This window comes from Neltuma alba, unplaced genomic scaffold (assembly GCF_004799145.2).
Source record: "Neltuma alba isolate B1F8T4 unplaced genomic scaffold, ASM479914v2 tig00012148_pilon, whole genome shotgun sequence".
In the NCBI taxonomy this organism is placed as follows: Eukaryota; Viridiplantae; Streptophyta; class Magnoliopsida; order Fabales; family Fabaceae; genus Neltuma; species Neltuma alba.
In genome coordinates, this window is record NW_021636697.1 from 464,431 (window position 1) to 476,597 (window position 12,167).

At 37.4% G+C, this 12,167-nt stretch overlaps 1 protein-coding gene across 1 annotated transcript; it reads left to right on the forward strand.

The window, feature by feature from the left end:
* The first annotated feature begins 678 nt into the window (after positions 1 to 678).
* LOC114723650 (kinesin-like protein KIN-7D, mitochondrial) lies at positions 679 to 11,821 on the forward strand. The gene is made up of 26 exons (XM_028909863.1): positions 679 to 905; positions 987 to 1,341; positions 1,479 to 1,576; positions 1,752 to 1,841; positions 1,967 to 2,019; positions 3,144 to 3,209; positions 3,825 to 3,878; positions 4,139 to 4,198; positions 4,581 to 4,659; positions 4,764 to 4,831; positions 5,096 to 5,152; positions 5,247 to 5,351; positions 5,772 to 5,876; positions 6,128 to 6,235; positions 6,329 to 6,460; positions 6,568 to 6,750; positions 7,119 to 7,322; positions 8,150 to 8,290; positions 8,767 to 8,886; positions 8,997 to 9,047; positions 9,231 to 9,278; positions 9,432 to 9,578; positions 10,053 to 10,784; positions 10,911 to 11,040; positions 11,185 to 11,282; positions 11,366 to 11,821. Exons 2-25 carry the CDS (start codon positions 1,016 to 1,018, stop codon positions 11,268 to 11,270), a joined length of 3,243 nt encoding a protein of 1,080 aa, XP_028765696.1. The 5' UTR covers positions 679 to 905; positions 987 to 1,015; the 3' UTR covers positions 11,271 to 11,282; positions 11,366 to 11,821.
* Positions 11,822 to 12,167: the final 346 nt, after the last annotated feature.

The window sequence follows — 12,167 nt, forward strand, 5'->3', positions numbered from 1 at the left end:
TACTGTACCCACTACGCAACCTGATGCCTGCCTATCCATCCTCCAATCCAACACTTTTCGACAGTTTCTCTCCCCTCCCCGATCTTACCATCATCTTTCCATTTATTTAAGTAACACTGAATGACCAAAATGCCCCGATTCACCAGCTGTCGCTCTCTGACCGCGAGTAGGTCTCGTTTTCTTCACACCGCGAGTAGGCGTCGTGGGAGCCGAGATCAATTTTTTTTTCCAGAATCGGTTTTTGTTTTGTACAATTTTTGTTTTTATTTCGAGTTTGTCCGGATCGGCGGCCGCTGTTATTCCCGCTCAAACATGCTTTTTTTCAAAGACTTTTCTCTCCATTATCGTCGATGAGCGGGGGGGCCTCTCCCAGTTCAAATTAAACTCCTCAACGCCTCCCCCGCCATGTCGTCATCCGGAAAATCCCAGTAAATAATTAATCTCTCATGTTTTTAGTCCTAAAAAAAATTCAATTTGATTATTCCTTCACTATTTTCCAATTATAATCCTTGTGGCTGACTTCAACTTTCGGCAAACTAAACTTTAAATATAACAGTATTCATTGATTGAAATACCAAAATAATATATACGGCTGACATTTCAATGTTCTGCTTCTCCCATTAAAATGGTAAATGGCACAACACTTCAAAATTAAAGACAAATTTAAATTCAGACCACCTTCTCCATTCTATCGCCCTCTCTCTCACCAGTTATTGATCTTCATCTTCACTCAGCAACTGTCTTTGTCTTAAAGAAGACGAAACAATCTCACTTTCTCCTCTCGTGTTTCTCTCTGTTTGCCTCACAGAATAATATCTTAAAGGGAGTCAAAGGAAGCAAGCAAGGAAGGAAGCAGGAAAAACGAGAGGGTGCCAAATGTTCTTCGCTTTTGTTTGTATAGCCATGTGAGCGTTCTGACACATTCTCTTCCTCTCCTTCCCTTTTTTTCCCCTCTTCCCTTCCTCTCATTTTTTTGCTGGTTTCAGCTGAGTCATCACCTCGGTGAGCGAACTAGATGGCCTCATCCTCACGAGCTAGGAGCAGCTCCCCATTTTCGCATCGGAAATCATCGACTCCTTACTCGTCCACTTCCTCATCTTCGTCCTTCATGAGTGGCAGGTTAATGCCTCGCTCCTGCTCTTCTTCTGCATCGTCATTTTTCAACTCTGGCCGATCCATGACTCCAAGTCGTGGTCGAAGTGAGTCAATGTATTGTGGTCCGCCCGGCTATGGTAGTCCTTCTCCTGTTGGGTTCGGAACGGAAGAACTGATTACCGAGCCTGTGGATACGCCGAGGTCAGGGGATAGCATTTCGGTGACGATTCGGTTTAGACCATTGAGGTAATGCTTAGATCTGAGGTTGTGGTATCAGATCCATTGGCAGTGGAAGAAGGAGAGATTGAATCTTTTGATGTTAGAATTTCATTATTTGCTATAAATGTGATTGAGCAGTTCGATTTTGGGGCATTTGGTTGCAGTGAGAGGGAGTATCAAATAGGGGATGAGATCGCGTGGTATGCAGACGGTGATAAGATAGTGAGGAATGAGTACAATCCAGCTACTTTTTATGCATTCGGTATTGTTCTTCATGCTGCTTATTTTGTCGTCTTACTATATCTCTATGCAGTAATTTTGCGGTGTATTCATAGAAAGCAGTTAGATGTCTACTGGCAAATTTACGATCAAGTTGCATTACTTGTAGAAATATAGAACATTGATTTTGGGATTTTGAAATGATTTAACTATGGCAGATAGAGTTTTTGGACCGCATACGACCTCAGATGAGGTGTATGAAGTAGCGGCCAAACCCGTTGTAAAGGCTGCCATGGAAGGCGTCAACGGTATGTAATGTCTGTCTCTTGACTGCTCCCGAAACTACTATTAATGTGTGGACAAAGTCAAATTTAGCACTTATAATGGATCGAGCTAGTTGAATTCTAAATGTTATTTAACCCGAACATCGCAGGAACTGTATTTGCTTATGGTGTGACGAGTAGCGGTAAAACACATACTATGCATGTAAGTGGCGTTTGTTAGCCTGATGCAAATCTTCCCTTCCCTTTTCTTTTAGTTTTATACTGAATATGAAAATGTTGTGCACCACATCATTATTGCATTTCAATGTATGTCATTTAGATTACGAACATATTGAAGAGCTATTCAATTGATTTTTGTGCCATCAAGTTATTTGTTTTGTGCTGATTCGACGGTTTCTTCTAACACGGCAGCACATATCCCACATCACTATTACGTCTGTAACATATAACATCAATTTTTGTTACTTTTCTTGACAAGAAGAATGCAAATAATAGGATATCTTCCCACTCTCGTTGAATCTGAGGGTAGCTTCAGAAGATTAGTGCTGGATGTAGTTTCTGTCTTATGATCTAGTGAGGCTGATTAAAGTCGTTTCCTGCGACAGAGGTTGTGCATTAAAGAATTTGCAATTTAGCACTACCTCATGTTGGGGAGGAAGATACTTAACAGATCACTTTGGTAGAGCCTAATCGATAGTAAAATCTAGAGGAAACAACCACTGATGGTATCATTTTATTATATAAACAAAGGCATTGTATTCTATTGTCAACAAGCTTCAGCAACAGAATTGCATACTTGAGCTGACACTTGTGAAATTGGAACCCTAGTTCGAACGTTAATCTAGCAGTCACTTATCTCTCTTTTTTAGTGTAGAATGTTCAGTTTCTGGTACATGTAGTTTGGCCAGCAGTACTAACAGTTTCCATTTTTATCTTTAGTCAATAATTTTAAGCATGATGCAATGAATTTGCTCAATTTCTACCAAATGTTCTTAGTGGTACCATGCTCTATGGTGTCCATTTGCATAATTATCAGTGATAGGAAATCCTCTCAGGCCAATGGTGCCACTCAGAGTATGACTGACATTTGCGTGACAATAGGTGGGCTGTGAAGGAAGGTCCTAAGTTTATGTTTTAGGCATCTTAGGCTGAAACCTTACATCTGGTGATGATATCATGCTTTAGCAAGCAAATATTTGGTGGACTTTAAATTCTTGTCAGTTTTCACGCCTTAACTTCTCTTGCTTCCTTCTCGTAACAATTTGTGCTTATGATATGTTAATGTTAATTGTGATTTATATTTGCAATTGTAACATATATGCGCAGGGAGATCAACATTCTCCTGGTATCATACCATTGGCTATAAAAGATGTATTCAGCATTATCCAAGATGTAAGTGTTGTCAATTGCGTTGTTTACCTGTGATGCTTATCTCCAAATGACTGCGTAGCAATGTTCTTTATGTTATGGTTTGAAGTGCAAACATAACAATGTCTTTGTAATTGTCCTTGGCATTGACTATAATGAAACTATTTATCAGTTTTCACTCAACATTCTATTTTTAGAATTGAATTGGTTCCTTACATCATGTTAGAGCCTTTATAATCAGTTAGTGAAGAGTTTAATTTATGGTGCTCTCCATTATCTTATTCGAGGTTAAGTTTCAGCACAAGGTATATTGTGCCTATGCTTTATCTACACTTTGGGTCCAGAAGATTTTTGTGTGACAGGAGCGTTGGGGATTATAATGAAGCAATTTATAAGTTTTCAAAACTGAAGGTCTTGAGTTGAATTGGCCCTTGGTAGTTCTTTTGCACTTTGCTGTGCTATTCCCCTTTTGATTGTCTTGGATACAGTTCTGTTTCTTTTCTCCCTTGTTTAGTCCTTATGCTTAATTTAGATATCTTGGTAATTGTCTGTGATTTATCTTTTATTCATTCCTTCAACTTAAAGTGATTGTGGAAGTGATCTCATTCTTGTTGATTAAATGTATGCTTTATGCTGTAGACTCCAGGAAGAGAGTTTCTTCTCCGAGTGTCCTATTTAGAAATCTACAATGAGGTAAAACACAAAACCTTGTTTACATCATCTTTATGCTTCGTTGCTTTGATTCACACACACACACACACATTTAAATGTGACTGAGATACTATGTTGACTTGGATATACTCACTATTAATATTAAGCCCCTACAACTTTACAGCACTGATTATCACATCGTGCATGCTAGATTATGTTGTATTTATTTATTTATTCATTTCACCATTTCCTGTTTTAATATATACATTTTTACTTGCGATGCTGTTTTGGCTTGGAATCAGGTGATAAATGATTTGCTCGATCCAACTGGCCAAAATTTGCGTGTTAGAGAAGATGCACAGGTTCCAACCTTTTTTGTTTTCATTGGTCTCCTCAAAGGCATTCTTCCATATATATTCTCATTTGCCTCCAGAATACAAGATCCATGCAGGAACATCAACTTTAAAAAATTGGCTTTACTGTGTCGATAATAAATTGATCACTGATCAATTGAGGCGTTAGATTCTTTCTTTCTCACACCCCTATTATGTACCGCATCAATTTTGGTCAATGGGATTCTCATTGTATTAGAATTTCAAAAAAGTTATAATAAACCTTGTTATTTGAGGAGAATCTAGGAAATCATTATTGGTTTTGAACTGTCATTCTTTAGAATATTTCCCTTATTTCCTTTCTAAGCCATTCTAGACACAAGCGATTATATATGTTTTGGTTGTATTTCAGGGCACTTATGTTGAAGGAATAAAGGAAGAAGTTGTCTTGTCACCAGGGCATGCACTTTCCTTCATTGCTGCTGGAGAAGGTGTCTGTGTGTAGATAATATTCATACATTTTCCTTGTTTTGATACAGCAATTGTGAATACTTGTTGGATTATCATAATTTGTCAAGCTTGTTGTTTAACGCAGAGCATCGTCATGTTGGATCTAACAATTTTAATCTCTTTAGCAGCCGAAGTCACACAATTTTTACACTGGTAAACATTCTTGATGTGGTAGCATTAAAAGTTTGGTGTCCAAATATTCCCTTTTTGCGCCATTATTCATATTATTCAAGAAAAAAATATTACAAGTCTCCGCCCAAGACGTCTCTTTCAGTTTTTGAATGAATAAGTTGCATTTGAGCATGTGCTGGTGCTAACTGCTCGACAAGCTCACTTGCATGTCTGTGTGACTAAAATGTCTTGTGCTAATTCTTGGGAGTGAAATTTTCTAACATTGATTTTCTAATGCATTTGTAGATGATTGAAAGCAGCGCACATGGTGATGATTATGATGGAGTGATCTTTTCCCAGCTGGTATGGTGAAAACTTTTGGTTTTCTTCCCGAAATTGTCATATTTTTATGTGTTGGATATCTCTTCTAATTTTTTTGCTCGTTTCCCTCAATCAGAACTTGATTGATTTGGCTGGATCTGAGAGCTCAAAAACTGAAACAACTGGACTTAGAAGAAAAGAAGGATCTTATATAAACAAAAGTCTTCTAACACTTGGAACTGTAAGTGTACAATTTGTGTATTTTTGTTACTTGGAGTTGTGTTACAGCATTTCGTTTGGACACCAGATGTTCCATATGTATAGTTTGCAGTTTTTTCCTTTTTGGCAAAGGATGAAGCAAATGTCTAAAAAAGAAATCTACGCATGTGACTTTTTTTTGTTTTTTTTTTTTTTTGGTTTTTTTGGGGGGTGGGGGAGCAGAAAGAATAAATTTGGTGGATTTAAGTGTGTTAATTTGTCAATTAAATGATAATTTGTCTCGCCGAGTCAACTATTGAATAACACTTTTGCTTTGTGGTAAAAAACTTTTCCATTATGGTTTGGTTAATGGAAAGAATATGCACACCTTAGTTGAAATGTTTTCTCGGGGAGAGGAACGAATTTGAATTGATGCCTTCATTTTATTTCTGTTTTTGTTAAGGTTATAGGTAAATTGAGTGAGGGAAAAGCATCACATGTTCCATATCGAGATTCAAAGCTTACCCGCCTCTTGCAGTCTTCACTTGGTGGACGTGGCCACGTTTCGGTGAGTTTGTGATTCTACTTTTAGTGCATTTTTATGGTCAAATCAGATAGTCAAAATTTTTTATGAGCTAAATATAATGGCCAAAATTTGGTATCCCACACACGAGCAGTGTGCTACTTAAATGCCGCAGCGATTTTTCATGTTTTGTGTTTTGTTTCCTTCCGATGTATGGATGGATATAAGTGAAAAATGGGTAATAGACTGCCAGCTTGAGTACCTTCTTAACATATTTTCTGACATGCAAACTTCAGCTTATATGCACAGTTACTCCGGCATCCAGTAACATGGAGGAAACCCATAATACCTTGAAGTTTGCTAGCCGGGCTAAGCGAGTAGAAATCTATGCCTCACGTAATAAGGTTTGGTTAATGCTACTAATTAACTATACTGTGGCAAGTCCAATAGCATGCACTTGAGGTCCCTGATTCTCTCTGAAACTATTTCCTGAACAGATCATTGATGAAAAATCCCTGATTAAGAAATACCAAAGGGAAATTTCAATCCTCAAGCAAGAACTTGATCAACTAAGGAAGGGCATGCTAGCTGGCGTCAACCATGAGGAGATACTGACCTTAAAGCAGAAGGTTTTTAGCTTTCCTGAATTCTATTTTGTATTCTGATTGTTGCACTGGAATTTGTGGTTGTGCAACCGGACTACATCTGTTCTCATGCTGTGCCTTTGTATAAGTAGTTGGAGGAAGGTCAAGTTAAAATGCAATCAAGATTAGAGGAAGAGGAGGACGCCAAGGCTGCCCTTATGAGTAGGATCCAAAGGCTAACGAAGCTCATTCTTGTTTCTTCAAAGAACACAATTCCTGGATATCTACCTGATATTCCCGGCCACCAGCGAAGTCTATCTGCTGGCGAGGATGATGTTAGTACCCCCTTCAATATTACACTGGAGATTCTATTCCACTGTTATTCAGAATTTTAATGCATAAAGTACTACTATGCAATACTATAAATTTCCATAGCCAACAGACTAAGTTTTTCTGCTGTTCACCGCTTGGTTCTTTTCTTTCTTTCTTTCTTTTTCTTTTTTCTTTCTAAACAGCCAAGTAGTGATTGTTTCATCTATTACGGGGTCAGAGTTTGGCCGTATAATTTTTCTAGCTTTCTCTGGTTTACAATATCCATCATTTATAAGAGTTTTATACTTAGTGAGCCTTCTATTGTGTTGCTATCATTTTCATTATAGTGTTGAAACATGTTAATATTTTTTTTTTTTCACTTTTTCCCCAGAAATATGAAGTCCAACGTGATGGGTCTCTGTTGATTGAAAGTGAGTGTCAGAAAGATGCTTCTGGAATGTCATCAGACCTATCTCATGACAGTAAACATAGAAGGTCATCAAGCAGATGGAATGAAGAGCTTTCCTCAGCAAGTAGTATTGTTACTGAAGCAACACAAGCTGGGGAACTAATCAGCGGAACAAAGCTTCCTGCGGTAAATTCATGACTTATTTATTTCTGCCGTCTTATTACCTAATTTGCATGACACAAGTTTGAGTCAAATGAGTAAAACAACAAGCAACGAGGTGGAGATTAACCGCTTTTATTGTTACAAAACATATTAGTCCTGTCTCTAGTTATATATATTGGAAACCTGATAATTAGCCTGCAAGATTTATTCTCATTAAATCCCTTGATCTTTGCCTGTTATCGACATGAATGCTCTAAGTGATTGGACTAGAGGTGCAGATCATTAAGTTTCCAAGTTCAAGTATCCAGGGCCAGATGCTATGAAATATATCATATTAGCCAAATTTGAGGGAAATAATGGCTCGACAGAGATATAGTGAAAAGTGATGTTTAGTACGAAGCATTTAAACTGGGCAAATATAGAATGTGTGCAGAAAATGCTAAACGACCTTAGTGGAGGTGATAATAAGTCCAAAATAGGATGATATTCATTATCGCAAGGGTAATTACGTGACAGTTATAATGGCAAAGCTAAATATAGGGAAGCTAAGTTGATTACTTTTAAAGTTATCATTTCCTGGCGTGTTTTGTTACTTTCATCTCTCTTTGTCAGTAAAATATGCATTGATAGAAATAGTAACGCACCATCCCTTCTGTATCATTTATCACTTGTCACTCTCAGAATTCCATGTTCATTGCACTGAAGTCGTTCTAATGTTTCTAATTCACAGTATTCTTGGTACCATATAGGTGTAATTGTATTTCGTTTCGGTTGTGCACTTTCATTGGTTGGTTAATTTAAGATAGAGTAATAATCTATAATCTTTATGTTGACTATTTATGCAATTGTAGGGAGGCATGACGATGTCTGATCAGATGGATCTTCTAGTAGAGCAAGTCAAGATGCTTGCTGGAGATATTGCTTTTAATACCAGCACTCTGAGGCGCTTGATGGAGCAGTCTGTAAATGATCCTGAAAGCTACAAAACTCAGGTATTCTGCCCTGCATTCCAATTATGCTGCACTCGCATTATGTAGATGTAGTGTGCATACGAATTGTACTTCTTTATTAGCCCAAGTCTGACCTTGAAACACACAATTTACTGGTTTGTTGATACCTCTTTCATCCTTCTTTTTTCTTTTCTAGTGAACTTTGATGAATTCTGTTTGGTGTGATTACTAATACTAGAGGCATGGTTTAATACACTTTAATAAGGCACAGAAGGGCCATGTTAATGGACAACCAGGATTCTAGAGTCCTTTACTCTGGATTTTCTTTTCAACATCTTCTGCGCAACTATTATGTGGTTCATATTTGAAGAAAAAAGGCCATCCTAGCCTCTTGTAAAAGTGCTATACTACTAGTATTGCTGATATCTGTTTGTATGTGCTTTTTTTTTTTTTTTTGGACCTGGAGTTCGTATGTGCTTTGAAGCCTTTTACATAGAAAATTTGAATTATGATTACAGATTGAGAACCTGGAACATGACATCCTGGAAAAAAGGAAGCAGATGAGAGTGTTAGAACAAAGAATAACTGAGAGTAGTGAAGCTGCAATGTCTAATGCATCACTGGTTGAAATGCAACAGGTACGGTTTGCATTTATGTTCTCATGTATTCTTTTAGTTATGAAGGCTGCATATTCTTGCAAATGGTTAGATAAAGTCATTTATTTTATTTCGTTTTTGTATTGTAACAGACTATCACAAGATTAATGACTCAGTGTAATGAAAAGGCCTTTGAGCTGGAGGTAGGTACCATTTTAGCTACATTGGGGTGTTTCTAGAGTCATAAATATGTTTCTGAGCGTGCTGAATTTTCCGCCACTAATATTTACGGACAACATTTTCTATGTCCTGTATGTTGTAAATTTTTATTTTGGTTATTGGCGTTCCTCATTTTATTTTAATAACCTCTGTTAAAATTTTTATAGCTAAAATCTGCGGACAACCGGGTCCTTCAGGAGCAGCTTAATAATAAGGTATAAATTCCTTTATGTTGCTGACGTACCTTTTTCCTTTTTCGTTAACTAATAAAGCTGATTTCAGTCAAAGATGATGCAGGAATCTTTTTAAATTAAGTTGTTTCTATTGATAATTGATATCCTCCCTCCGTGTTCTAATGTTGTTGGCAGTGTTCTGAGAATAATGAATTGCAAGAAAAAGTAAAGCTGCTAGAGCAGCAACTGGCTGCAGCTGCCAGTGGTGGTTTAACTTTGTCTTCTGAACAGTTTGTCTCCGGCGAACGCATAGATGAGTTGAAAAAGAAAATTCAGTCCCAGGTATGTTAGAATTTTTTGGTTTTATAGCTGCACGCCTTTATGGATCATGTGCCAGATGGGATGGGCTTTTTCTTAAAACGCTTAAAAGTGCTTTCGGTGTAAAGTTTCGATTAATGTATTTGAGACGTTAAAAATTTTAACTCTTGGGGTTGAAAACTTTGCTAAAAGAGGCTTCACCAAGTATGTGCTCTTGACTGGTCAGATGCAATATGTGCCGCTATTTACTTCAACCGGACTGTGTGTGGTTTCTCTCTTCTTTCTTCCTCTGCTTGTATTAAAAATATGATTTTCTAATCTACGATTCTCATATATCCCGCCTTGCTATTGGCTTTCATAAGTGGAACACTGTATTGCGAATACTATTCTGTGTGAAGCATGAACCATAGCAATATGGTTATTCTTCTCGTCCAATTAACAGTTTTCCATTCTATCCAACCTCCTAAATAATTGACACTTCTTCTCCCCCATTTACAGGAGATTGAAAATGAAAAACTAAAGCTAGAGCAAGTTCAGCTTTCAGAAGAAAACAGTGGGCTGCGGGTGCAGAATCAGAAACTCTCTGAAGAAGCTTCTTATGCCAAAGAATTGGCCTCTGCTGCTGCTGTGGAGTTGAAGAATTTGGCTAACGAAGTGACAAACCTTTCATTACAGAACTCAAAATTGGAAAAAGAATTGACGGCTGCTCGTGACCTGGCCAACTCCAGAAGCTCTGTTCTGCAAACTGTTAATGGTGTTAACCGCAAGCACAATGACGCAAGATCTGGTAGGAAGGGAAGGATTTCAAGCCGTGCTAATGATATGTCAGGAGCTGCTCTAGACGACTTTGATTCATGGAGTCTAGATGCAGATGACTTGAAGATGGAGCTACAGGCTAGGAAACAACGAGAGGCGTCTTTGGAGGCAGCATTAGCTGAGAAGGAATTCCTAGAAGAGGAGTTCAGGAGAAAAATTGAAGAGGCTAAGAAAAGGGAAGAAGCTCTGGAGAATGACCTAGCAAATATGTGGGTCCTTGTTGCCAAGTTAAAGAAAGAAGGGGTTGCTGTTCCAGAATCTAACACTGATCAGAAAGGTGATGGGACAGAACAAATCAATGATGACAAAGAAAATGGCGTCGAAATTAACAACGTTCCTAAAGAACAGGTTTTCGATGCAGCAAAACCAGAAAATGAGGTTTCCACAGAAGAACCCCTAGTTGTTCGTCTTAAGGTGAAAAACTTCTACAGTTACTGAAGCATTTCTATCGTAGAAAACGTGAACTGATCTTAACATCGCCGAACTCGATCTTCAACATAATCTTTATATTCGGTTGTTATCTATACCTTATGATTTCAGGCACGCATGCAAGAGATGAAGGATAAAGAACTCAAGAGTCTCGGGAACGGGGATGCCAATTCCCATGTTTGTAAAGTATGTTTTGAATCGCCGACCGCAGCAATTCTTCTCCCATGCCGACACTTCTGTCGTAAGTTTTCTTAATTAGTCCAAGCCTATTTACTTCACGTTGTTTGGTCGTTTCTTTGGGTTTACGTTCTTGAATTTTTTGTTGTTGTTGTTGACCTAATGTTCTTGATACTTTTACTTACAAACCTGTTGTGTAACTTTGCAGTGTGTAAATCTTGTTCACTAGCTTGTCATGAGTGTCCAATCTGCCGCACAAGTATAGCAGATAGGCTTTTTGCTTTCGCCTCCTGACCTCATCACAAGGTCTTGATTTTTTTTTTTTTAAATGACGATGAACAATATTTATTTCTGTACAACGTCTATAAAATTTCACATGATTTTTGCAGGGCTGGCCTCATTGAGTTCATATTTTCCATGCGACAATGAGTGCGATTCTTTCATTAGTTTGCTTATATGTAAAGGTAAATCAAATATCTTCCTTCTCTTACTCTATCCCTGCGCAACTGTATAATACGGGGAGACAAAGGGGTGGGAAAAAATGTAAAAAGAGGAAAAGGAATGGCTGTAAGAAGCACTGCTAAATGATGGGCACGAACAATGTTGTTTGATGTAATACACAGCATAATTTTGTTATTCTCTGTTCATATTTTGCTACATAGATCGGCTGTTAGGTTCCTCTTTCCTCCTTGGAATATGGATATGATTGCCGTATCAAATATTGTTACTGTTAGTGTACCGTACCAGAACACTCGATCGTTCTGAAGGTTCTTCACTGATGCTTTGGAGGGATACATGTGTAAAAGAATTTTTATGTCTATAATATAATATAACATGTTTTTCTACATGGCAGGTGAATTATGTGGTTCCATATAAATTTGACTTGATCTTTTGATTTCTCCATGATTATAAGATTCGACATTAAACAACCAGATTGCTACACTGAAAACGAAATAAAATGATTTCCATATATTTTCTTAATTATAAAATATCAATTATTCTGTTACAGTTAATAAGAAGTGACGTATAGAAAAGTAATCTTGCATGAAAAAAACTCTTAGTAAATATTCAAGATAAAATTCTAATAGTTCAAATGATACAAATAAGTTTTGACTGGCTATGATTTCTCATAAAATTTGAGAATCAATAGATCCCTATGTAATGCGGGGATAATTATAAGGAAAAATAATA